We start from the raw sequence: 27,733 nt of genomic DNA on the forward strand, positions 1-27,733 counted from the left end.
TTAAAAACTAAAAGCGTGATTTCTTGAGACCGTGACCTTCCGCCGATAGTCCGATAGTCGATGCTTCCATCCATGTTTCCCCACCTCTGGCACGCACACACTTTTCCAACACGACTTTTCCTAGGTGGTAAAAAGTGAGCGAAAAGGATTTCCACACGCATCGCACGCTAGCGGTCACATAGCCTGCGAAAAAGCCGTCTAGCTGTCACTGCCCCTGCCCGACGCCGCAGCACTTTCCCCCAGCTACCGGCCAGAAGGAAATGAGCGCGCCGAGCAACAAAATGTCGGCCACCGATCAGATGCGAGCAATGCTGGACCAGCTAATGGGCACAACGCGCAATGGAGACGAGCGCCAGCTGAAATTCTCGGACACCCGGGTGTGCAAGTCGTTCCTGCTCGACTGCTGCCCGCACGACATCCTGGCGTCCACGCGCATGGATCTCGGTGAGTGTCCCAAAGTGCATGACCTGGCTTTCCGCGCAGATTACGAGAGCGCTGCGAAGGCGCGCGACTATTACTACGACATCGAGGCCATGGAGCACCTGCAGGCCTTCATCGCGGACTGCGACCGGCGCACGGACTCCGCCAAGCAGCGGCTGAAGGAGACGCAGGAGGAGCTGACCGCCGAGGTGGCCGAGAAGGCCAACGCTGTCCATGGGCTGGCCGAGGAGATTGGCAAGAAGCTGGCCAAAGCGGAGGCTCTAGGCGAAGCCGGCGAGGTGGAGGACAGCATGGAGCTGATGAAGGAGATCGAGGAGCTGCGCGGCAAGAAGATCAAGGCCGAGCACGAGTACCGCACCTCGATGCCCGCCTCGACGTACCAGCAGCAGAAGCTGCGCGTCTGCGAGGTCTGCTCCGCGTATTTGGGCATCCACGACAACGACATCCGGCTGGCGGACCACTTTGGTGGTAAGTTGCATCTCGGCTTCCTCACCATTCGCGAGAAGCTCATCGAGCTGGAGAAGACGGCGGCGCCGCGCAAGGCGGAGCTCAAGCGGACGGGTAAGATGACGGACCGCGACGACGAGGGCCGCGGCCGCAATCGCTACTTTGTAGGTGGCCGCGAACTGGACCGCCGCTCCCGCGTGCACCGTTCCCGCTCCAGGGAGCGTCAGCGTCAGCGAGACGCCGAGCGGAGCGAGAAGGGCGGCGAGCGGCCCAAGGAGGCGTCGGTGGCGGCGGCTGATGGACCAGAGCGACCCGAAAGAGCTGCGGAACGCGGAGGACGACGTGATGACAGGGACAACCATGGCCGAGATCATCGCGAACGGGAGCGCGATGGCAGGAGAGATCGGGAGCGCCATGGACGCAACGACAGAGGCCGCTTTGGCGGCGGTGGAGGAGGCGGTGGCCATCACCGAGATGAGAGACGCCGCTCGCGCTCGAGGGACCGCTCGCCACGCGAACGGCGCAACTTCAATCACTTCAGAGACGGCGGCGGCGGAAATGGCCAGCGCAGACGCTCCTACTCCCGCGAACGCTACTCCCGCCGCTAGGCTAGAATCCCGCCTAGCGCACGTACGTAGCATTAATCACATCAACTACAACTACAATGCCACCACAATTGAAAAACTACTGAAAACAACAACAGCAAACGAATATTCATAGCCTAATCAATAAAGCAACGTAGAGCAAACACACATTCGACGCTCCAATGTGCAGAGACAACCGCCCTTGTAAATTTTTAATAATTTCTATTTTTGATCTTGCGTTTTGACACCTCCAAAGACCGAATAAAGCTGAGAAACGCTGTTGCTTTCCCATATAAACCGAGCCCAACCCTTAAAACAAACGAAAAACGTTAAGAGATACGATATATGTACTCTATACGATATGATTGAAATTCAATAGTCCCTTGACACGTAGAGATACCCAACCGAGAATAGTCAACCCAACGAATCCGCAGTTTGGCGGATTGTAGATCAGTTTAGACTCTTAAGTTTAGAGTAACCTAAATTGTTAAGACTCAGAGCAGGAGATACGTTTAATATTTGATATTCTGTGTGTTGTATAGCTAGCTTCTGACTGAAACCCAAACCCGACTATCAACTAGCGATCACATTCTCCCAGTCGAAGTCAACGTGTGTGTTGTGCGTCGCTGTCGTCCCGTTTTGGGGTAAGCCTCCACCATATATAACTCTGACACTCTATCACTGCTCTGATCTGATATTGATATTCATTTGATATGATTTGATTTGATTTGTAACCCCAAAGCGTTCTCTACTTGAAGTTCGACACTTTCGCAGCCGCTTTCGCACAGCTTCGGTACGTATTGAGTATATGGTATGGCGAGGTGATTATATCCTTTCAACCAGACCAATGTTAGTTGTTTTGGCAGATTTATAAGATAATATAGCTTGGGTACGTATCCATTCCGGCCGACGTTTCCTTTCGAATCGTCCAATGTATTCGGTTCTGGGTACGTATTAATGTTAGAAGATCACGACTGTGTGGTACGTATGCAAATAACGACTATGATAATTTCCCGTGAGCAGACCAGGCTTTGTAGGGTTCTCGGCGATCCAGATCCCAACGTACGTATCTCTCTCTCTCTCTTGAAAATAAATAAATAATCAAAAAAATACAACCACCACAAACCAAATAAAAATAAAAATATTAATCTCGTAGCTGTTTAGAGGCAATCGAAATCCAATCCAATCCGTTTCTAACTAAATCTCTGTTTATCTTGCCAAATGGTGCTTAAGCCACAGACTCGATGCCGCCGCGGGGGCTCAGATCAGTACAGTACATGCCTATATGTGAGTATTCGGGGCACTAATCTCTGATTACAATCAAGCAGTTACTGAATTTAATCATCGAAGACGGCTGAAGCCACGTTCCTTTCGGCAGCCGAGGATTTATAGTGGGAATTGAGAGAGCAGTGTAATGAGTTGTTTGTGTTTGGCCCTGACAGTGGGTAAGAATCGATCGAAAACGCCTACAGATTTTCCAACTACCTATATATCTATCTAACAAAACGTATGGTTTTATCTACTCCTAAGTCAACACACTGTTCTACACACTACACACTTTTAAGTTATATACCACACACAACACACTCAATTAAGATCTAAATTAAAACTAATCTTTATGGATCTAAGCGGAATGTAATAAAATTGCACTTGAATTATAGCCAAGCAGAATTGTTATTTTAAATACGTTGCCAAATGTGGGGAACAAGGGTAATCTCTATTGCTGGAGATCTCATATGATGTTATCATAAGGGTTTACTTAAGATAACGGCAAGTATATGTTTTCGAAAACTGATAACTAGGATTATCTGAGTTAGTGCAGGAATAGGAAAAAACGGCAACGAGATAAGGGCAGCCATAAAAAATCTGAATCCTTTTGCCAGTCTCGTTTACCTAACTGTTTCCTTTCCATGCCCACCGAAAAGGCCGAAAAAGCAGCAGGGAACCTTGTAATCCCCATATGAAAAACAGTTATCTTATCTTGAGTAAGCTCAACGTATCCTTAAAAAATTGGTAAGTAATATAACATGCAGGGTAACTCTAGTAACAAATCTTTTAAAATATTCCTTTTAAGAATACCCAGCGAAAACATTCCTTTGGAAAAAATGATATTTTCATGAGGTTTCTCCATACAAGCGTAAGGGAAAAATCCTCATTTACGCCTTACATTTCTTCCGTCTCTGGTTTTAAAATACACGGGGGTGACACAAAAAGTGAGGGCTAAATGAAGTTTCTATGTGGTTTTCCAAGGGAATTTAAATTTTCCCTACACCGTCGCCTGCTAAAAGATACAGGATTTCCAAAACTTTCTGCTAAAAGGAACAGGATTTTCAACACACAAAGAACCACCTTCTCACTTTCCCGGTGAGTAAGTTTGAAAGGGCTTTGAAAATATACACCCCTAAAAATATAAGATCCCAGTAAAAACGCAACAATAGCTTGTTTTCTTCCATGAGAAGGCTTCTCGGTGTTGTTTGTATTTTTTAATATTGCTGTTTCGTTTGGAAAGGACTTTCTTTTCTTTTTGATCCGCTTTCTTTTTCTGCTTGATTTTTTGTTCCAAAAGAGAATTTTCTGTACAATTTTGTCTTTTTTGTATAAATTTAAAATTAGGTTTTCATTCTTCGTTTAACAATTTCATTGGCCCGAAAATAGATGTTTTTACAATTTTAAAGCGTTACCAAAATCTCAGGATGTTTTTTTTGTTTCTCCTTGTGTTTGGTGTACATTCGTTTGGTTGTGAAATCTGTTGTTGTTGCTGTGGTATTGGGAAAACCTTCTCATCCGCTCTCCAATAACATCCCTTTGAGGTCTGGTCATCTCTTCTACACTTTTACTCCTAACGCAAAACAGTCACTGCGGGACCCGCCTGGCGGCAGATTGATCCGCATTCAACTCTCTTTTACAATATAATTTGATGGATTTTGGAAATTGAATTTGCAGATGATCATCAACATGATTGGAATTTAGAATCTACGCGTGTTGGTATCTTTACAATTACAGTTATTATTTATACAACAAGTGGTTTTAATTTGGGTTGTTGGTTTGAGTTTTTGGTTGCCTTGCTGAGTTGCAACCTTCTAAAATTTTGCACTATTAGATTGGATTTAGATCTTATATAAAATTCATCGTTCTACAGTTTAGAGTATAAGTATTGTGTTGTGGTTTCTCTTTAGTATTCGATGGGTAAAAAATTATGCTCTCGACTTTGTTTAGTTATGCTTAAAGACACATCTTAAATACGTCTATAGGTATATAATATAAAGTGTTCCTCATTTTATCAGTGTTGTTTTGTTTGTTATAGTTTGTTAAAGGTTTAAACACTTTACGCTTACGAAACTAGCTTAACTATCTGATTTGATTTATACTTGGATTTGTATTCCGTATTACATCGTACAATAGTTGTTGCTTTTTGCTGTTGATTTGATGCTTAAAATTAGACATTGAATTTGGCATTTATTGCGCATACTTGATAATAATTAACATGATCTTATCTTTCCCCATAGAATTGTATAGTTATTTACAAACAATTTATCGCCTGATTTGTTGATTACGTTTATGAAGACCACTTGCGGGAAGGACAGGGAATACGAAACAAATTAAGGCCATAGCATCTGTATAATTACTCTGATGGGGTTCTCAATTGATTGATTGGATTGAATGTTTGGAAAATTTCTTAAAGCGTGCGCCTAAACTAAAGCTTTTGAAACTTTTAAATGCTGGACTAGCTTTTTCAGAACCGAGGCTGTACAAAAAATAGTCTTGTTAAAAATGAAGAAATAATCTATAGGGTACAATTTGAAAACTAATCATAGTTTGGCACTTGGCCGGGGCAGCTTTGAATTAATTCAGAAAAATAGATATAATAACTAGGCGTATATTAAGGGCTGATGCATGAACTAACCTAAAAACTATATGTGTACGCGCCGTAGAACAAAATGTTGTTTAACTTGAGTAATATATGAGAGAAGACTACTAAGAGCTAGATTCACAGGAAACTGGACTTGATGATCATTACAAGTGTGCGGGTGTGTGTCATTGTTATTGTTTTTGTTGTGTGTGCTTGGTTTTTTGTTTTGTTTTAATGGTCTGCTGGTTTTGCTGATGCTGCAGTTTGATTGGTGTTTGTGTTTTTGTTGTTGTCGTTGTTTCAGTCCTTTGAGTGAATCGGTATCACATATTTATGTCCATACGGACTTTTGTACTTAATGCCACAATCACGATAGAATTTATCCGGTATACCTAGATTACATAAATACAATTTGCCACAATTGTTCGTTGATGTTGCTGCGACCGATTTGGTGGTAGCCGCTGCAGCTGCCGAAGTGCTAGCAATGGGCGTTGGTGTGGCGGCAGCCGAGGAGGATGATGATGCTGTTGCTGTTGATATGCCATTCAATGGTAGTATGGGTAGTATTGAGTACTTGATAGCCACCTCATTGATGCCGCACGGCGGCGGATCTACGGCAAGCACCGAAGCGCTAAAATTAATAGATGATGTAAAGATTCTTTTAGTGTTTAAAGTATTTCAACTTACCGATTTACACTGAGCCATTTCCTGATCGTATCCGATAAATTAGCGGTGTTAGTCGATAATATCACAAGATCTGGCGTGGGCAAGGCTACAGGATAATAGGAGTTACAGATTATTTTATGTTGTTATTTAAAGACTTATTGGCCTACCATCTACTGAGTGAACAATGACATTGTCAGTTGCCTTGAACAGGGAAATCTCTGCACTGCTGCTGTTCTGCTCCACCAGTTTGGCCTGCTCCACGTAGAGCATTACAGTGAGGCCATGCGAAGCTAGCTGGCGACCCGTGGCTGCTCCAATGTTAATTGTTCTGCAGGGATTTAAAATTAATTATTATCTGACCATTGAAGTCGTAGAGAAAGTCAGCTCACCTCATGTTCTTGACGCCATCGCAGATGATGGCTATCTTCGGCCACTGATGGTTGTTGGCCGGCGTCAAACGTCTGGCTCCGCCCAACAGAGTGATGGCCAGGTCACTGGCCCCGCGCGCCAAAATGTCGATCTGCCTCTGCAGGGAGAGGCCCGCCTTCTCGGCACTCATCTCGATTTTGTTGCGAACGTAGGCCGGAATCGTGGGTATAATGAGGCCGTCGTCCGTCACAAAGTCCTTGCTGCCATCGAACATGCTCTCGATCTGGCGCAGCTGCAGCGGCTTGCTGGCCAGGATGTTCTCGTCGTGCCGGTACTTCTGCTCCGGCTGATGATGATTGTTTACAATGTGCCGCACAACGTCTGGTTTCTGGTGCGTCGACTCGATGTCGTCCCAAATGGCCTGCTTGTCGAACAGCGCCAGATTGCCCTCGAAATCAAAGTCCTCGTGGATCAGTGGGTCGTCGGCCTCGCCGCCAAAAGTCTGCTGCACCTGCTGCTGCCGCATGCTGCTCTCCCGTCGCACCCTGTTCCGCTTGTTCTTTCCGTTGCCGTTGCCATTGCCATTTGCATTGGTGTAAGAGCCGTTTCCGTTGCCGTTTCCATTGTTGCTAGCGTTACCGTTGTTCCTTCTGCCGTTGCCATTTGCATTTCCGTAGCTCGAGGCTGCCGTCTGCTTGTAGAAGCCATCTCCATTGCTGACGATATCTATGGGCCTGCTGCTGCCCAACGACAACCCAGCCGCCTCGCCGCTGTCCCCGCTGCTGCTGCAGTAGCTCTCCCGCGTGTTGCTTACATAGGCGCCCAGCTTGACCTCCACCTTCGGCGGTATCATGTTGCCAAAGAAGGCGGCCACGCTGTTCGGAGTCGTCGACATCTGCGGCTGCTGCTGGGCACTGGACGCCCGGGATGCCTGCGGTGTTCTAGGTGGCGAAACAAGGATAAAGGTTAAATACCTAACATTTTAAAAATGTGAGTTTATATCTAACAACTATAGGTTATTACCACTTTATTTAAGTGTGGATAAAAATGATAAAGCTGGATTCTTATAAAAAAAATATGACAAATGTATAGAACTACAGGTTGAATGATTGTTAAATGTTGAAAGGACAGTTCCCAAGGATATAACATAAGAAAAAAGACTACGGTATTATCAATAATTCCAATAAAATAATTTTTAAAAATAAATTAACAAAAAAATGATATTTTAAGGAAATCAATTTAGCATAACTATGTAATAATAAAATGTATATAACAGAAAGTTCCTAAGACTTAAATATTATTTCTAGAATGTAACGTAAAACAAGACTACGACTAATGGCAATAAAATAGTTTTAGAAAATAAATTTAAAAAAAAAAATCAAAGTTCCTAAAACTGAAATATTATTTCTAGAATATAACGTAAGAAAAAAGACTACGGTATAATTAATAATTATTAATAATTATAATTGCAATAAAATAGTTTTAGAAATTAAAAAAAAAAAATAATAATATATTTCTAAGTAAATAGATTTAATGTAACTGAGAGAACAGAAAGTTCCGAACACTTTAATATTTTTTCTAACCAAAATCTGTAAGAAATTTTTAGTCATACCGACATCAATCTCCTAAACAATTCTACATAATTGATGCTACTAGTTCTACCAACCATTCAAGGGACCATAATACCTTCGGGTGCCGTTGGAGCCGTTGGTCTCGATGAGCTTCAGCTGGTGCATCTTATCGCTGAGCGCCGAGTTGAAATTGCCACGCGACCCGGAAGAACCCGATGCCACCGATGGCGCAGCTGCTCCGCGTTGTCCATGGCCGTTGGCCCGGGAGCGCGGCGTCGACGGCAGATCCTGTTCGTGGTCCTGCTCCTGGAACTGCTGCTTCTGTTGCTGCTGCTGCTGCTGCAGGAGTTGGAGCTGCTGCTGCTTGCCCAGGATGTTGGAGAAGTGGGGCAGCTTGACGGGCGTGGGCTTGTTGATCACCGGGGGCGGGGCCGTGTGCCCATCGACATCCTGCTTCACGGGCTCGATGAGATTAATGCTGCGGATGTCCGTGCACTTGAGGACCACCTCGGCGTTCTGCTTGCGCAGCGGCACGCCATTGCGGAAGGCCCTTACGATGGTGATCTCCTCGGCGGAGATCTGCTTGATCAGGCCCTGAAAGACGCCCAGGACCTCGTCGCAGGCTATAGACACCGCACAGCCGATCCAGTCTTGATCCGTCGGACCCATGTAACCAGTTTTGTCCAATGTTTGTTTTGTTCGAAGCGAAATGTTTGCTGGCTCTCGCAGCCCTCGCTGTTGTTGTTTTCTTTCCTAATACGCAATTTCGCACTAACTACGCACCTCTCTTCCTCTTCTTCCCGCTGCTGCTGCTGCTCCACAGCCGTTGATTTCAAGTGTTTGGCTGGCTAAATGTGGGCTGTTTCCGTGTTTCCTGGCTCTGCGGTTAATTCTCTGACTTCTGTCTCTCTAAATCGCTAAATGCACCAACGATTGCAACACTTTTGGGCTACAAACTTATTAGATTTCTCGTTTCATTGGGATTTTTCACTGCTTGCGTGTGGCCGTTCGTCTGTGGTGGGAAAATACCAGGCGAATTTGGAATTCGCTGCGTGGCAAATTCGTTTATTTACAAGTGGTAAAATCGAGAAATGGAGGGAAAAGGTTAATTTTGTAAGATAATTAGCTTTATTTTAAGAAACAATTTGTTAAGTGAACCTCCAAGGGCTACTTTATAACCTTAAAAAGTTTTCGATTTAACTGTAAAGGCAACCAGGTGGTGCGGTATTTTAAAGGTATGCCCGCACGGTCACTCTGGCAGTTTTGTTCTAAATTTTTTTTGTCGCCGTTTTGTGTGTTTTTCCCGTCCGGTGTTTAAGTTTTATTTCTGCTTCGCGTGCGGTTTACCCATAGGCAGCTATAGCCGACCGATATCGGCGATCAAGGCATGTGAGCCGCTGCTGCGGTCAGAGTGATAAGCCGCCGATTAAGTGCAGTGCATAAATTGCCGTGTGAAAAGTACGTGATGATTTTCCGCAAATAGTGGATAAAGGCGAGCCCGCACGCATACCAGCGCAGAATATATACATAAATCGGGCGAAATTATAGTGCCCCGGCGGGTGTGTGTGTGAATGTAAGTGGAAAAGTTGGCCGAAACCCTATGCTAACCATAAACGGTCGACGAAGACATGGCGTTGAACTCTTCGCGCTTGGCTAATTATCAAGGAAAATGTTTGGCTTTTGTGCTCTCTCACCCACACCCCTCACACTCACACTCGGCACACACACATGCGGGGGCAGGGCGGCAGACAGAGATGGCATCCAGCACAAGTACCGTTGTGCACTTTGTTTGCCGTCTTTGTTGTCTGTTCGCTTTTCTTTTCTTCTCGTCTATCCCCTTCTCTCTCTTGTCACCTTGCTGCAGCCTCTTTTCTTCTTCTCCATTCGTGTCTTTTTCTCGCTTAATTTGCACTTCCGCTTTACACATTCTTACCCTTCTCCAACCCCTCTTACTCTTTGCAGAAGCTTCTTGATAAAATAACAACAACACAACAATGTCGGCACGTTCCAGCGGCTTGGTGGCCGCTTCGGCCCTTCCCGCCCCCTCATCTTCTTCCTCGGCGGCCGGCGGCGATGTGCCACGCCCACCGCCCCGCAGGCCTCGAGCGGCCTCTGTTGCAGGACAACAGCAATCGCGGCTGGAATTCGGAAACGGACACACGCCACGTAGATCGTTGGCAGCAGTGGTGAGTTTACGAGAGCAGGTGGCCCCTAAAATGAAGTCCTCTCTATAAGAAAGTGTTATCAATTTATCAACATTCTTCCCCTGACTTCCCAACTAATTAAATACAGTTACAATAGTAATATTTGGAGTTTAATTTTGTTACTACATTTAAAAATCAATTAAGTTAGTTGAATCCCTGAAAAGGGCAGTTACAATAAAACCTATGAAAGAAGTATTAGCTAAACTTACAACACAAGTGTTAGTTCTACACTATGAACTCATAATATTAATAAATTACCTTATTAGATGTTCTTGAAAAATCCCAAGAATGGTATCCAAAATTATTTTCTGTGTGACAAATAGAAAAAGAATTTATCATGGTGGTGGGGGATTTGGCTGCCCTTATCAGTGCCTCTGTTTTATTTGGTGTTTCTATTTTTACGATGTTTTCACTGTTAATCTAATCTGCAGCTTGCCAAACAGCTGAGTAGTGTAGATAGGCCCTGGAGATTCCACCTCGCTCATGGTGATAAATTGGGGTATCCACAATTTCTTCGAATGGGGAAAATAATTAAATTTTTATTCACCATTACTCAATCCATAGCTAGTACATGTGGGACACATAAAAATTAAATAAATAGAAAAATCAATAATACTTTAAGGTTTGGGTGCTTAAAATAGCGATTAAAAATGCTGGCATCAAGAGACAATTTTAGCTACTTTTTGGTCTATTAAATATTATCTAAAACTTAAAAAAAAAAGAACAAGTAAGCATCTCTTAACTTGCACTTTTCCAGCAGCGGAAAAGTGCTCGCTTAGCAGCCGACAGAAAATAAATCGACCTCAAGTGTTGTTTATTTAGCGTCTGGAATGTGATTCAATTGTTCTGTTCACTTGTGTAAACAAATAATTCGCTCGGCATCTCAGACTGAACGGAAACTAATTTATTTATCTTAATTTGCCAAAAGATGCGAGCCACTTGAGCAGTCATCGGCATCTTCGAAGCTAATTTAATTTATCAACACGACTCTTGGCCACCGCCTTTTGAGTGTTGTCTGCGTAAATTGTCTGGGTTTCGCTTAAGAGAGAATCAAGAAAATATATGTATGCGCTCCCTATATTACTGAAATTCAGATCCCTTTTTCAAGTTTGTATTAAAATATATTCATTAACAAATACTCAAATCAAAAATTAACTTTATTTTAAAATATTTAATATGTTAGAATTTTAAATAGTGACTACTATTGAAAATTATTTTTGTTTTTACTATTATTTAATTCCTAAAAATGCTTACTAATACTTCTCCAATTATTAAAAAATACAAACGATTAACTGATTTCCTATTTCGTTCATTTTTTCCTGTGTATTTACTCAATGAGCGGCAATTTGCCAGAGTCCCAATTCTGTTTGCCTAACTTATTTAAGCGTTGTTAGAAAGGTTAGACACCGTGGTAAATGGTGGGACAAAGTGAATGACGAGTTTATCTTCATTAGTTCCCTTGTGTCGGCTAAAGTTGGATGCCCCCGCTAATTGAGCACGGTTATTTGGGCTATTTAATCCAATTCGCACGTCAACCGGCAAGTGGTGACGTAGTCCAATCGACGCACTTGTCAATCCCCTCAACGTCACAGTTTGCTTAGCGGATTGCCTTAATGGCCCGCTTATCAGTCAACAGTTGGCCATTACGGGAGGCTAATTTCAATTGGATCCATTGCGTCAGCAGTCAAATGTCAATTATAATTGATTATGTGCTACTTAGGAAATGTTAATGGGGATTCCCAATTTTTATTACAGCCCCACAGATATAAATTGCAGCCGCTACACAGATACTCACACACACGCAGATGCTTTCACTCCCACCACCTCACGCCGCAGTCGATCAGCTGATTTTGTTTTGTTTTGATTTTGGACACTTGTTCGATGGTAGCTGTCAAAAGTGGGAGTGAGAGGGAGAAAAAAAGGTTGCTGTCATTTCGAAAAGCTTTTGGCCGCCAGCTGAAAGCTTTTGGGTTCAGTGCTGAAAAGTGTGTTTTGGCTGATTTGTTTTTAGTATTTTAGATTGGTATCCATTAATGACTGGGTTTCTAGCATAAAAAACATTTTAAGAACCGTTTTCTTATCCGCATGTTAAAGCTAAACTCTGAGTTCCCATACAATTTAAATCATATTCGGGTGTCACAGAAATCTTTTTCAGATAAAAACCCTTTGGTTTTGTGTACGTAATACACGGATTTTGGTTGGAAAACATTTTTGTAACACACCCGAAAATATTTTAGCAATGTAGAAACAAAAGTTTTTTATTTTAATATAGAAAAATGAAATGGTTTTGATGTGGCACAAGTTTTCCTACCTTATCTTGTTTATTTTTTCGAAATCCAAAAAAGACAATAACAATATTTATAAATAGCTAAACTAAACTAAATATCACCAAGTTGAAGAAGTTTTTAGTTTAGCACAATAGTTATATTTTTAAGGTAATGAAAAACATAATATATTTTTATTACAAAAAGTAAAAAGTTACTTAACATTCGATGTGCGTATTTAAAGAATTTGGATTTGGCTGTGAAGAAGAATTGACCAGTGGAGTCTTGCCCGTTTGGTCACACCATGGGCCATAAAAGCTCCGCATTGGGGCAGGCCTGTTGGGGCCGCCCACAAGCTGGCCACTCTATTCGGGGGAGCTGCCTTCATTTTAGCTTAGAACGCGAAAGCGCCCAGTTCCGTGTTTCGCGCAGCGGCTGCCGACAAGTGTTGCTGTTGCTGTTCCGCTCGCACTCACAACCGCTCACACACTCGCTGCGGGAGCGAGCGAGAGAGGCAGACATTTACGCAGAACATGTTTTCGCAATAGTGTTGGTGTGCCGTTTGTTATTGTTGTTATTGTTTCCATCGCTTAGGGCCGTTAATAAAAGATAAATAAGTGAATAATTGAATTATAAATATAGAGGGTACAACCACACACACAGCGGTGGATTATATAGATAAATTTATTGCACCGTACCCCTGAAATGTGTTAATTATATAAAAAAAAAGTAAATAAGTGTACGTATCGAAAAGCAACAGTTCGTGCTCGGCTAAAATCGAACAGTCTTGAAATCGAAATCAGAAACACATAAATTCTCATTTCTCTCGCCTTTTTCGAACGCCCCTATTAGTCATTCTTACCAAAAAAAGAAGAAAAAATGTTTGGCCACTGGGAATGTGAAGCCCTGCCCCTTTTGGCCCTAAGCAACATTACGTATACGCAATAAGCATAATAAAAACAAAACGGCAATTGTTGTGAAACCTGTTCCCTTTTTTGTCGCCGTATGCAGCTTGCAGCTTAACAAAAAGCAAAAAAAAACAAAAGCTCGTCGAGATACCAAAATAAATCTTGTGTGCGCCAAAAAGTGAAAATCGAAAAAAAGAACGCAAAAAAGGCTGAAAGAATAGGAAATTCCTTTTGGCCAACTCGTTTTGTGCAGTTAAAACCGCCAAAAGCGGCAAATATTCCATGCCTTCTCTCCAGCCTTTATTTCTTTTTATAACCTCGCAATTTATTGTTCAATTTAGTTTGAGAGGCGTGCTCGAAAATTAACACAAACACAAAACGTAAACAGAGGAAGAAAAATCGGCAGTGAATTGAAAAAAAATCCAAATCGGAGTAGAAATCTAAATCCACATCGAAACAAAAATGGCCGAGTCAACAACCACATCGCCATCGGTGACGAGCGAAGATGGCCAAATCCATGGCTGCAATAACAGTGATGTAAGTAACTGGCGAGAGCAGCGCCTCTCTTCCGCTCTCTCTCTCTCAGCAGTACGTGAAAATGGTACATATGCAAATGTTCGAGCCTCTGTGTGAGTGTGCTCATTTTCTTCAGCCGCTAATTGAGCCGCCTTTGATGTGCCTCACGTGTCGCCCTCCCCACCCCATCCCATCCAATCCTCCTCTTCGCATTCCTATATCTCTTTGGATTTTCCGGCCAAGGCCTCCCGGTTATTGAGATTTTACGGATAAATATTTCAAAATATCAGATTTGATCGGGAAAACGGGTGAAGAAAACGTAAGGGTCATTCTGGGATTTTTTTTATTTAAATTTTCTGAGGCGAAATAGGTTTTATGACAATAGGTATGACTTGAAGTCATATCACTCTGAACCAAAAAGTTAGAAACTTCGAAATAGTTAGAAAGTTAGAATTTATTTAATAATGTTCCAAATTAACGAGGCTTCTTCAATTTCAAATATGTATTTAAAATGTGGTGAAATAAAAAAAGTACTAGAATTTCACTTATAATATTTTCTCAATTTAAAAAGAAATATTTTTTAAATTTGTATTATTTATTATTTCTAAATTATGTGTAAAGAATGCAATTTCTGAGTGTTTTGTCCATAATTATAATTACATTAACTAGACAGAACACTTAAGAGTAATAAATAAACTTCTAATCAAAATGTTCGCATTTTCTTAGATGGCTTAGAAAGATCAGTGGTGCTTTTGACACCTAAATAGATTGTTTAAATTGATTTCACCAATTATTTTTCCCAGAATCAATTAGAAAACGAAAGAAATTAAATATTTCCATCAAGTTATATCCCATTTTATCTGTCTGATAACAAACAAAGGCTGATTAGTGTACTTATGAACGTCATAGAGCTATATTATCGTCGCATTTGAACAATATATTTATAGCTTTGAAGGTATTTGACGTACATATACGCTATTCCTTATTAATTGAATAATTTCCCTATGTTCTATAAAGGCAGTTCTTTCTGGTTTTTGTTCTAAAATTAAATTATCTGTTTGATTTTCCTGCACTTACAAACCTTTTAAAGGTTTCGAGCATGTAACTTGTAAACTGTCGCAGTAGTATCCATCATCTAACCCAGATGCAGGGAAAAATGTCAATTTGTGTAATGAATTTCCATTGACCCTTGGACATGGTGACAAGTGAGGGGCGGCAACCAATCAATTAGGTTAATGGCAGCGACTAAGCTATGGGCCACACTTGTTTTTGGCCTGTCGGAATCTTCTGCTACTGCTTTTCGTGCGCATTTAAAATAACAATTGATATTCAAGCTTGTTTAACTTCGTTGTTGACTGGTATTTTATATCTCCCATCAGCTTTTCGTTTAAGCCGTCTGTTTGAACAGCAGATGAAACGTTAAGAGCAACAGAAGTGGGCTTCCGTCGAGCGCCTTGACTTCTTTCGGCTACCAACGCTTCCTCTCTCTCGTTTGCCTTTGCTTATCAGCGCATGGCTGAATGACTATTCACATATATATTTTTATAATTCATTATTCATTCAGTTGGCACGGAAATAAAAGTGGAAGACAACTATGGGGAATGTGAAATGCTTTGGGGAGGAGGCAAAGCTGGTGATTGGATTGATGGGAAAGGTAAGGGTGGAAGGGCGCCTTTCTGGTTGTGTGTCACATGGTCATCCAAATGGCAAAAGTCAACGCCTTGCCAACTCCGATAATGAGCGTTTGGCTTTGCGCCTTATTGATAACCGAATTCGGCTACGATTTTAGCTTTTCAGTAGCCAAGAAAATCGAAACTGTATCAGTCGGATTCGTGATTAAAAAATTCACACAAGGCACAAGCCAAACCGATAGACAGTCTAGCTTGCCTAACGTGAATTGTTTGAAGAGAGGAAAGAATAAACAAAGTTTACAGTAACTAAAAAAATTTTAAATTGAATGCTTATCCAAATAGCTTTGGATAAGCATTATAAAGTTTCATTGTTTCATGAAACTGAATCACTCATATATTTAATTCGTATTATCTTTAAATTAATAAATATCATTATTACGGACATTTTTATAAATGCCTTCTATCAGTTAATTTTAAATAAACTTAAAAAAATCATAAATATGAAAAAACTAACATTTTCTTTTGTCATTTGAAAATATTTTGAAATGGTTCCTTTAACTGATAACTACTTATTTCAACATGTTCTATGTATAGAATTCCCTGCCAGGCATATTGTTTTATTTAAAGAAGCTCCACTGTATGCCTGTCAATCAACGGAAGATGAAATGACAATGCAACGCAATGCGGATCATTATGTCGGACATCCCTTTTAATTAACGCTTTTCCTGACATTCTCCCATCGCTCCCTCCACTCCCCCTGTCAATCCAGTGCGAAACAGGCTTAAACCGCAAGAACCGTTTTAAGCTAATTTCCCTCGGTCCCAGATTTAGTGGCTAAAAATCAATTTAATGCCAGCTACGACGTGGCTCAGTCGCAGTCTTTGAGTCAAGAAAGGGAACTGTGACAGCTGCCCGGGCAGTGAAGGCATGCGAAAGGATCCTGGAAAGACCTAGGGGAATTACTCGAGTCCAGGGTCACCCGCTTAGGTTGACTGATTGGACCCTTTGTCCAGGCAATAATCGACTTCCGACAACGGGGCATCTGGCATTTAATATTGCGCGTTAGGTTCGCTTCGCTCATCGTCGATAAAATGAACGCTTTATGGTATAAATAGTTACATAGTATTAGCATGTAGAAACAGCTGGAATTTCTTCTCGTACACAAAAAACAATAATACCTGTTTTTATTTTGAACTGAAACTAACTAAATAATAATTTCTGAATACTCATCGGTAATAAATTAATTGTCTAGTTAAAAAAAAATTGAGACATTTTCAGCTTTTTAATATTAATTTAAAAATTCTTAATTAATTGAATTTAATTGTGATAATATTTATATTTAATAACGACTATATATATAGATTGATACAAAAATATTAATTTTAATTCCTTTTAAACCGTCTATTAATTTTATATCAAACTATTTTTGTTAGTGTGCATTTAATTATTGCACAAGTGGGAAAAGCCGCAGCTATTTTAAAGAGACAGCCCCACGCGGTGAAAATCAATAGTACAAGTTCATGGAAAATGCGGAACTGGCAGTGAATAAATAAAAATACAACCCGTCACTAAAACGGAACAAGAACACAACCAGAATGAAATAGTTCCCCAGAGCGTGTACGAAATGGCACATGTAATATAGGGTCTGAAAACCAGCCCAGTCAGGGTCATGAGGCGGCCAACAAGCCGCAACATGCGAGCCAGTGATATCTGATACAAGGGGGTTTTGGATAGAGATATGGCGCCGTCTGGTCAGCCACCAAGAAGGGGGCAGCGGGGTACTTGGATTTGCTCTTCACTTTATAAACAATGTCGGCAAATTGAATATTTCATGGGAAAGCCTTTTAATGGATACAAGTGCTAGCTCTCAGCCGAGATGAGTAGATAAAGTGGGGTTTGTTTAACTTCCAGGAATGCAGAAAGTTTGTTGCTTAGCCCATCCAATAGAATAGGGGAAGCACGAGCTATAGGTGTTGCTCTTTTTGCTGATGGGTGGGCAAAGAAATCTGCAAAATTAGATTATAATTTTATTTATTAATATATTATATTAAAATATTTCCCCCACTAGTGTGAAAAGAAATGTGGTGCTCAGAGAGTGTGCAACAAAATAGTTGTTCAAACTATTTAGACTACAATGTACCTAATCCCCTATCGACAATATCAATTTTAACTTTTACACTGCCCCAGAGGAAAATGTGATTAAAAGATTGTATCAAAGAAGGGATCCAATGGCTTTGTCCTGAGTCAAAAGTGATAGGAACTGCTTCGAAACTTTCTGTATCCTTGAGCTCCGGCTGCATTGTGTAAAATTAATTATTAATATTCGTCATACCATTTTCGACCATATCATGTGTGGTGCAGGCTGCACACTAAAATTAAGTCCTTTGTCCTGTTATCAGGTAAACTGCAGTCTAGTCGGTTAAAGGGGAAGTAAAAGAAAGACAAAAGGTCAACATTATCCTAACAAAAATGTAAACAATAGAGTTCAGTGTGAACCAAAAATCCTTTTGACGGTGATTTGGTTTCACTCAAGTGAGGAAAGGATAATTTTCCAATTATGGTTGGCAAACTTAATTATTTAACTATTTTATAAATGTAGTACAATTTATTAAAACCTACATATATTAATCCCACTGATTTATGACATGAAAAGCCAACAAACTTTGAGATCTAGCATCAAACTCTCGCTCAATTAACCCAATTCTGAACCCTTATGCCGCTTTAATTTCGCCACAAAGTACATTTAGATGAGAGAATTTATTTGGGAGAAATGCCTAAAATTGTGTTTCGCATTTCAACGAGAAATGCCAACTGCAAACTGGGCCGCAACCGCATTTCGAGACCCCAGAGCCCCAAGGCCCGAAGTGAATCACAACACGCAATTTAGCTCAAGTTTGGGCCGCATTCTCTGCACTAGACAATTGCTTGATGACTCTCTTGAACTTCCAGGCCCCCGTTTTCTGTGGAAGTGCTTGTGTCAAGGTCGTGGAAATTATCTAGCCGCGAATGAAAAAACAATTATGCCCGCGAATGTATAATGCGGGTCCTTCAGAGAGCATTTATGAAGAACTTTAGTGCGGACGGAATGTCGGTCATAAAATGCATGAATTTTCATCCAGGCGAGCACACGGGGCGTATGCGTAATCGCGTACGTTAAGCATACGCCACATGGGCGGCCGTGCTTGTGGACACTGCTGTGGCTTATTTATTTTCAATGTGACCCAGCTGCTAGCTCCTCTGTGGCATTGAATTCCTGTCCGCTGTTTTTCCCCAGCGATGCGTGCACAAGTGTCTCATTTGTCTGTCGACAATTTTTACTAATTTTCCTGTTTTCTCTTATTTTTTCCCCCTTTTCAGAACGACTCTGGCGACTCGTGTCACCTGCGAATTGTTGTGCTCAGCGGCCAGTCGCTGGCCAAAAAGGATATATTCGGCGCCAGGTGAGTGAGGCAGCGGCTAATTAAGCCAATTATAACGCGGCTAATTGAAATGAATGCTCTCGTCCACAGCGACCCGTATGTCAGGATCGATTTGAACACAATCAACGGTGATATTAATATTGACTCTGTTTTGACAAAGACCAAAAAGAAGGTAAACACATCAAGCCCCTGAAAGTATTAACCCGTCTTAGCTTGGGTGACAAGGGCAACTTAGGCGGAGTTTATCTTATCGATTATGTTTGGGAACTACTTGCAACATTACTGAATGGAAGGTGCCACAGTATCTGTGGGAAGACTGCTTGGCCTTGATAGTGCGATTAGAAATGTAAACCACACAATGCTTATCAATATCGTGTGGACTCTATGACTAATGCTCAGATATCTAGCTTCGGGATCAAAGAAATGTTTATTGAATTCGAGCAGAGAACCTCTTAAGATAACTAATTGTTAGTTTATAGTTTGAATTGATTGCGAAATTCAGGTAACTTTCCTAGTTTACTTTCTAAATAAATAGCAGAATCGTTTCGGTATCAAAGTTCAAATCTATTAATTTTTCATAATTTATTATCTGTGCTTATCTATCTTTGGGTTTGACATGAATCGCATAAATACAGTTATAAAGTCCAAATAAATTCTTGAAATAATAAAAACTCCAATAAAAACTTTGTTTATGTCAGAATTTAGTGGAAAAATAGGGAAGTTGTAGTTTTTAAATGTAGGATTTTGAAAGTTTGTCAATTGGAAAAGCCCTTCTTAGCACATTACTTAAATTATAATTAATTTAACATTTTCTTCCCCCATAGACACTGAACCCAATCTGGAACGAAGAGTTCATATTCAGAGTGAGTAATCAGCAAACCGATTTAACATTAAATCCTCCTCCTAATTGATTGCTCTCACCTCATTTGACCAGGTTAAACCGTCTGAGCATAAGCTTGTGTTTCAAGTATTTGACGAGAATCGCCTGACACGCGACGACTTCCTGGGCATGGTTGAGCTGACTTTGGTGAATCTGCCCACCGAGCAGGAGGGCCGCACCATTGGAGACCAAAGCTACACTCTGCGCCCGCGCAGGTCAGTAGGGTAGGTTTATATAGTTTGCAGTTTGATTTTGTTTCTTTAATTTCAGTTGATTTACACACAACTACATAGCCATAAAAAATCTAGTTATGTACAAAAAATATTAAAAAAAGAAAGTCCAATGAATATGTTCCTATAACCAAAAAGGCAGAATTGTTAATGTGATTAAGATTGGTGACGGAGCTAAGATCTTGTTTAAGTCCCCAAACTCGTAGAGATTCTGTTGTAGTGCCATAGAGTTTACGTGTTTTGCTTTCAGACCTCACCTTGTTTATTGTTTATCACCACGCCCCTTTCGCCCGAGTGCAGTCTTCAATTGCATTTATAATTTTCAATCGTATGCGTCGTCATCGTAGTAGAACACTTCACTTACCCTTAGACTAGAATAGAATCGCTTTTCAATTGAATTTTTTCTGCTATTCACAACTTTAAGACCACATGAGAGTACAATAGAAAATAATCGAGCTTTTTAATCGGAAAACTATATCTCCGATGAGGGAAAAAGTACGTGACTGTGAATAATTGTGGGTTTGGCCTCTATTTAATATTGTACTAATCGTTATAAAGACATACAAGACTTTTTGTCATATAATATATTTATTAAAGTGACTCATTCACACTAGAGACCGGAAATAAGAGTTTACAAATCTTTTAGATTAAATTCTTCGAGTGGTTTCGACAGTCTAATTTCTTATCACCTGAATTTCTCCACGATTGACATTTATTGAAGGGAAAGCGGTTTTAAAGTTGTGAAACGCGTCGTAATCCACAGTATCCAACTTGTACCTGCATTCGTGTATTTGCCGTTGAGTTTATTTTTAGTTAACGCTTAGTATAATACTTATTGTTTTAAAGTCGTGTGCGTATACTCGTATGTGTCTTGTGTGTGTGGGCCTGGTATGGTGTTGGTGACGGTGTCTGTGCACCTGTTTGGTTGGCTCATTAATATTTACCTTATTCCCTCCTGCCCTCCAACCAGCAGCGCCAAATCCCGCATCAAGGGCACCCTGCGCATCTACCACGCCTTCATCCGGGAGACGCGGGAGCAGAGCGAGCCGTCCAGCGGCAACAGCGATGGCGAGTGGGAGCACGTGGAGGCCACCAATGCCGGTGAGACCTCGGCCCAGCCGGTGAGTGTCCTTATTGCCTTTGAAATGCAAATAATAATCGTGTGGTATTCTCCGTTGTTAGCACCCCTTTCCTACTGGCGGTCACGATGCTTTACCCGCTGGCTGGGAGGAGCGCCAGGATGCCAATGGGCGCACGTACTATGTGAATCACACGGCAAGGACGACGCAATGGGAGAGACCTACCGTGTAAGTTGGGAGTCTGAAAGAAGACTTTAAATCAGGCGGACCTTTGCCATGATATATCTTTCGGAATAAACAAAAAAAAATGATGAAAATCAAGCTTATAAAGCAGTTTCTCTGCCGCTGCGCTGCTAGCGTTTCAACGCACACGTACGCAGTAAAGCAAAGAAAAAACGTTATAAAATATTTATTTTCCCTGACTAATCATTACATTTTTTTTGCAGTTTAACGAGCAACAGTAGTCAATCTACTGACCAGCTGGCCTCAGATTTCCAGAGACGTTTTCACATCAGCGTGGACGAAACGGAGTCAGGACGTTCGGCGGTAAGTGGAAATGCCTGGGTCTAAAACTCCCCAAGGGGTTGGTTTACCACCGGGAAAACTTGTAAATTTCTATATATATTAAATAAGATACTTTTAACTATTTACTATGCATGTGTGATGAGCAATTGACTTGATTGATTTTTGTGCATGATCTCTTAAATTTCAACATCGAACACAAACCCATTACACACAATGCACATACAAAACGCACTCGAACCAACTAACCCAATAAAAAAAAATAACACAAACCACAGAGGTCGAGGAACGCTGCTCACATGGAGACTCTGGCCAGCGAGGAGAGCAGCGAGGATGAGGACGAGGATGTGGCTGAGAATGGGGAGGAGATGGTGGATCTCGAGAATAATCAGGCCAATTGTCTGCACTGCGGCGAGCTGCATGACAATGAGGAGGCCGAGGAGCAGGATGGTGATGAGGAGCAGGATAATGTGGAGCCACAGCCTCCGACACCTGACCCCGATCAGCCCTCAGCCACATCCCAAAGCGCGCACACTTGTGATATACTCGATAGGAACTTGTACCTGAGACGCATATTCGTAATGCCCAAGTTTTTTTCTTGTTGACGATTATCGTATCGCGTATCGCTAGTTTCTTGATAAGATGTTAGTCGTATGGTATTGCTATTGGTCGCTCTTTCTTGAGTTTCTAGTCGCAAGATGCATAGATCATCAGGTTTTCTTCTAGTCACCAGTTAGCACTGTAGAAACCTAGCTGTCTAGTGCCCACCATTAACCAATCCCTGTATATATGTAGGACACCATCAGTCGGAATAGTTTAGAGGACAATAACAATGTTGCTGGCTTGGCAACTACGGCAGAAACAACTACCACACCAACAACGATCTCACCACCCAACACTCCAACAAACAACAACAACGGATTTCCCATGTTAAATGGCCCAGAGGGACAGCCCCAAACAGACCCAACCGTGGACCATACCAGGTTAATATCATCCGCCAAGCGTTAGTCGCACCCATCCAAACCCCTCTGTCGGTATCTTGTCCGTACCCAAAAAGATCCTCCCGATTCCCAAGGCTCCCTCACTTCGCAGCCAGCTTCTTAATCGCCATCCGTTGTGCTCTATCTATCTTTCATGGCCCCAGTTTTGTTTACAATTCCCTGCGACATCCTGTCGCCCATAGGCAGCCCGAAATCTCAGCGACCAGTCTGCAGAATGACCTGCGGCCGGTGAGGCGCGAGGCTCCCGGGGTGCCGGATGTAGCCATGACCAACCTGTTGACGCGGCGGGCCGCGGGCGGCGGTACGGGACGACAGCAGCAACAGCGGCGGCGACAGCAGATGCAGTTGCATATCCAGCAGCATCAGCAGCGGCAACAGCAGCAGCAGCACCAGAATAGAACATTGGTTAGCAAGTCCTTAGAACTCACACTCATCTCTCAGAGAAAAGAACAAAGAAAGCAATCATCCACATCACTCATTTCACTTGTAGCTTGATGTGGATCATCGTCGGCAGGAGGAGCTGCAACATAGGGGGCAACGAACCATCCCGCAACTTCAATTGCAACAGCCATCGGTCAGCACACATATTCATTCACACTCGGATCATTTGCACTTGTAGTCTAAAAACTTGTCGATCGTTTGTTTCTCTGTTGGAAAATTCGAACTATTTGGCGTCTCAAAATCTGTCAGTTTTAGAGAAACGTATATTTCTGTGTTTCTTTTGTGGGATGGGGTATTTCAGCCGGAGGAGCGGTAAGCAAAGCCGAGTCCATCCAGATGTCTATGTTGCATGCCACTCTTGATACTTACCCTCATATTGCTTCAATGCAGCTTTGTGTAGTCCTTGATTTTTATAGCTAAGACCTGGGTTACTCGATTAGTTTTAGTACTTTCTATGTTTGCATGTGTGGCTTGATTTGTGTTCTTAGAAAATTATCCATTTGAGAATTCGATTTTAATTTCATCAACACTTCTTTTCTGTTTCTTCCAAAACCAACAAAACGAACAAAAATACTTTACGCAATGCATCCATATACATTTATGAATAAAATAATCCACCCACCAATGACTAGAATGAAGACACCGATCACACAGACAGCCACAATCCCTCCGACATCTCAGCTCCGTCCACCAGACGCAATTCCGAGGAAGACAACGCGGCCGTGCCTCCAATGGAACAAGTAAATTCGATTCCCTACTTATTTTCCCATCCTAAATGCACACGAAAAACGTAAATAGAGTTCGCGCTATTCTGTCTGCATGTGCCAAGGATATTTTCGAATCCCAAGCGGATCGCAAGGTAAAGTGGCTAAAGTTTTGTGGCGATCTTCTCTTGCAGAATGCTGGCGGCGAGGAGGAACCCCTGCCACCGCGCTGGTCGATGCAGGTAGCGCCCAACGGAAGGACCTTCTTCATTGACCATGCCTCCCGGCGGACCACTTGGATTGATCCGCGCAACGGAAGGGCCAGTCCAATGCCAAATCAGACGCGTCGCGTCGAAGATGACCTAGGTCCCTTGCCCGAAGGTTGGGAGGAGCGGGTGCACACCGATGGACGCGTGTTTTATATAGATCATAGTGAGTTCTTTATAGTGCAAGAAGGGGGCCTTCAAATTAGAGCCCTGCATGAATGGGTTCAATGAATTATTTTGAATTTTTTGTTGTATATGAAAGAATTAATTAGAATTTTGAGTTTAATAGAATTGAATGAATGAATGGCATGAATTCCGAAATAATTCAAACGACAATTTCTTTTGAAGAAGAAAGGGCCATAATTTTGTGATTAAATCTGCATGCATTTTATTTTCTAAGCAGTTAAAATTGATTTGTTAAAAATATTCCATTTTTTGTTCTCAAAAGAATGCACAAAAAATCTGGCAAATTCATAAAAATTATTCAATCATTTATTCAATTCGAAATGAATTAGAAAAACATTCAATTTATTTCACATAGAATTGAAACTAATTTAACTAAACTCTCTTTGCAGACACGCGAACTACGCAGTGGGAGGATCCTCGCCTGTCCAATCCAAACATTGCCGGACAGGCTGTGCCCTACTCCCGAGATTACAAGCAGAAATACGAGTATTTCAAGAGTCATATTAGAAAGCCTGTAAGTACTCAAAAATAATAAATTTTCTGACAGAAAACTAAACTATTTTTATTACATATTATTTTTAGACAAACGTACCAAATAAATTTGAGATACGTATTCGCCGTACATCGATACTGGAGGATTCTTACAGAATTATTAGCTCGGTAACCAAGACCGATTTACTAAAGACTAAGTTATGGGTGGAGTTTGAAGGAGAAACTGGGTTAGGTGAGTAAATCGAACCAATTTCGTTACTTATAAATATAAATGCATAACTCTCGTTTGCAGATTATGGAGGCCTTGCTAGGGAATGGTTCTATTTATTATCGAAGGAGATGTTCAATCCGTACTACGGGCTCTTTGAGTACTCGGCCATGGACAACTATACGCTGCAGATAAACAATGGCAGCGGTTTGTGCAACGAGGAGCATTTAAGTTACTTTAAGTGAGCATCTTTGTATTTTTAAAGTATATCCCTTTGCTAAGAGTTGAAATTAACCCCACAGATTCATTGGCCGCATTGCGGGCATGGCTGTGTATCATGGAAAGCTGCTGGATGCCTTCTTCATTCGTCCATTCTACAAGATGATGCTCCAGAAGCCCATTGACCTGAAGGACATGGAGTCTGTGGATACGGAGTACTACAACTCGCTGATGTGGATCAAGGAGAACGATCCGCGCATCCTGGAACTGACTTTCTGCCTGGATGAAGACGTGTTCGGCCAGAAGAGTCAGCACGAACTGAAGCCGGGCGGCGCCAACATAGACGTGACCAATGACAACAAGGATGAATACATCAAGTGAGTGGGAAAAATAATCAAATTTCGTTCCAAAGGCTTTAACTTATTTCCCATCCCTACAGACTGGTTATCGAATGGCGCTTTGTGGCACGTGTCAAGGAGCAGATGTCGTCCTTCCTGGACGGCTTTGGATCGATTATCCCCCTGAATCTTATTAAAATATTCGACGAGCACGAGCTGGAGCTGCTGATGTGCGGCATACAGAACATCGATGTGAAGGACTGGCGCGAGAATACTCTCTACAAGGGCGACTATCACATGAATCACATAATCATTCAGTGGTTCTGGCGGGCTGTGCTCTCGTTCTCCAACGAAATGCGTTCTCGCCTGCTGCAGTTTGTGACGGGCACGTCGCGCGTGCCAATGAACGGTTTCAAGGAGCTTTACGGCTCCAACGGCCCCCAGATGTTTACCATCGAGAAGTGGGGCACGCCCAATAACTTTCCAAGGGCACATACCTGGTGAGATGCGACCTTAAGGGGTAATAAAAACGTTCTGCTAACGAGATTCCTCTACAGCTTTAATCGCCTGGACCTGCCGCCCTACGAGGGCTACCTGCAGCTGAAGGACAAACTGATCAAGGCCATTGAGGGCAGCCAGGGATTCGCTGGAGTTGATTAATAACACCGGCAACGGGAGTGAAAACGAATGGCTTTGGCTGGAGGTGCAGCAACAGTTTCAGCAGCGCCAGGAGGAGGAGCAGCTACAACGATTCCACGCATCACATGAACCACAAGATCAACAACAACAACAACGACTTGAGCAGCAGCAGCGGCACAACCGCAACCTCATTGCATCCACTTGGAGTAGCACCGCCAGCAGATCGTGTACTTATTTGTTCGTTTGCTTTTGTATTATAATCATTTTTGCTAGTTTAGTGTTATTTCGTATGTATTTTAACTAGGCGCCAAAACTCACACACAACACTTACACCTTAAACGAGCAGAGGAGCGAAGGATTCAAAATAAAGCTGCGCATGGTGAACCACAAAACCTAACAAAGAGTCCAAATTATATATAAATATATTTATTACATTGCCGACAATTGTAAAAAGTTTAGAACATTTTACAAACTAAGTGAGACGAGAGAAATCCAAACTAACTATTAAATCTATAGAGTCAAAAGTATATCTTGTATGTATATGCAGAGAAACCTTTTTATAATTGTTATTTTTATGCGCTATTCCTCTATACATGCCCACAGCAAATACCTAAAGGCGAAAAATTAAAGTAAACACAAGTTAATATTTGTAATCTGATGGATGCATATTTTTAAACAAATCTAAATTTTCTATTCTGTATAATTGTATGTGTATTCGTAATAATGATAATGTTAGTCCGTAAAAGTCGCTCTTTACTATTAAATAAAAAGACAAACATCAAATATATATAAAAAGAAAACCAAGCCTATAAACTAAAACCTTAAAAATGCAATCAATGTATATTGTATAAATGTTAATTATATACAGACACATTCCAAATGTTTATTGCGAAAGAGAAACTCTGCAAAAGGAGGCCTATGATAATATTATTATTGACCGATCGAGAGTCAATCAAAATTAAATTTTAAAGTCAAATTATGGTAAAGAACGCATGGGCTGGAACTTCTGTTACGAAGCCAGACAGAAAAGCGACATAAAAAATAAATACCAATAAAAAAAGGTTAAAGCTAAGTATTTCAAATCCGAAGAAGTTTTTTGAATCAGCGGAGTGACTTAAGTTTCGTCTATTTATAATTTAAAATATTTCATTTGGCTAATAATGACTTTACCGACAAGAAGCAATTGAATATATAGAGCCCTGCGTGAATCATTCCATTTTTGTTTTTATCATAAAATTTCTGAGTTGTTTAATTCAATTCTAAGTGAAATAAATTTAATGTTTTTCTAATTCATTTCGAATTGAATGAATGAATGAATAATTTTTATGAATTTTTTGAACTTGCCAGTTTTGTTTTGTGCTTTCTTTTGAGAACAAAAAGTGAAACATTTTTAACAATTCAATGTTAACTGCATAGTAAATAAAATTCAGGCAGGTTTAATCACAAAATTATGTCCCTTTCTTCTTTTAAAGAAATTGTCGTTTGAATTATTTTGAAATTTATGCCATTCATTCATTCAATTCTATTAAACTCAAAATTCTAGTTAATTCATTCATATAAAACAGAAAATTCAAAATAATTCATTGAATCCATTCATGCAGGGCTCTAATATATATCCACAGCTTTTTAAAACAACCCAAAAACACAAGATTTGTATG

The 27,733-nt window shown here is 41.3% G+C and overlaps 3 protein-coding genes across 22 annotated transcripts; 2 read left to right on the plus strand and 1 right to left on the minus strand.

Moving 5' to 3' along the window:
- The first annotated feature begins 81 nt into the window (after positions 1-81).
- Positions 82-3,132, plus strand: LOC108061722 (putative RNA-binding protein Luc7-like 1). Its single transcript, XM_017148057.3, has one exon. The coding sequence runs from the start codon at positions 261-263 to the stop codon at positions 1,494-1,496; it is 1,236 nt and encodes a 411-aa protein (XP_017003546.2). The 5' UTR covers positions 82-260; the 3' UTR covers positions 1,497-3,132.
- A 779-nt stretch (positions 3,133-3,911) lies between these two features.
- Edc3 (Enhancer of mRNA-decapping protein 3) lies at positions 3,912-9,075 on the minus strand. The gene is made up of 5 exons (XM_017148008.3): positions 8,044-9,075; positions 6,378-7,298; positions 6,156-6,316; positions 6,010-6,094; positions 3,912-5,953 (listed from the first exon to the last, which is right to left on the minus strand). The coding sequence occupies exons 1-5, from the start codon at positions 8,595-8,597 to the stop codon at positions 5,623-5,625; spliced, it is 2,052 nt and encodes a 683-aa protein (XP_017003497.2). The 5' UTR covers positions 8,598-9,075; the 3' UTR covers positions 3,912-5,622.
- Positions 9,076-9,171: 96 nt separating this feature from the next.
- Nedd4 (E3 ubiquitin-protein ligase Nedd4) lies at positions 9,172-27,150 on the plus strand. 20 transcript variants are annotated; one of them, XM_070215483.1, is made up of 20 exons: positions 9,185-9,501; positions 9,891-10,114; positions 18,809-18,891; positions 18,961-19,042; positions 19,695-19,733; positions 19,805-19,965; positions 20,951-21,101; positions 21,163-21,287; positions 21,506-21,605; positions 22,377-22,564; positions 22,726-22,987; positions 23,073-23,156; positions 23,656-23,763; positions 23,922-24,159; positions 24,569-24,693; positions 24,762-24,903; positions 24,964-25,120; positions 25,182-25,475; positions 25,538-25,936; positions 25,994-27,150. In XM_070215483.1, the coding sequence occupies exons 2-20, from the start codon at positions 9,923-9,925 to the stop codon at positions 26,094-26,096; spliced, it is 3,033 nt and encodes a 1,010-aa protein (XP_070071584.1). In that variant the 5' UTR covers positions 9,185-9,501; positions 9,891-9,922; the 3' UTR covers positions 26,097-27,150. The 20 variants fall into 20 exon arrangements, with proteins under 20 accessions (XP_070071594.1, XP_070071584.1, XP_070071585.1 ...); XM_070215484.1 differs by having other exon boundaries at positions 20,954-21,101; XM_070215481.1 differs by having other exon boundaries at positions 9,185-9,386; positions 19,805-19,974.
- Positions 27,151-27,733: the final 583 nt, after the last annotated feature.

This window comes from Drosophila takahashii, chromosome 3L, assembly GCF_030179915.1.
Source record: "Drosophila takahashii strain IR98-3 E-12201 chromosome 3L, DtakHiC1v2, whole genome shotgun sequence".
NCBI classification, from domain to species: domain Eukaryota; kingdom Metazoa; phylum Arthropoda; class Insecta; order Diptera; family Drosophilidae; genus Drosophila; species Drosophila takahashii.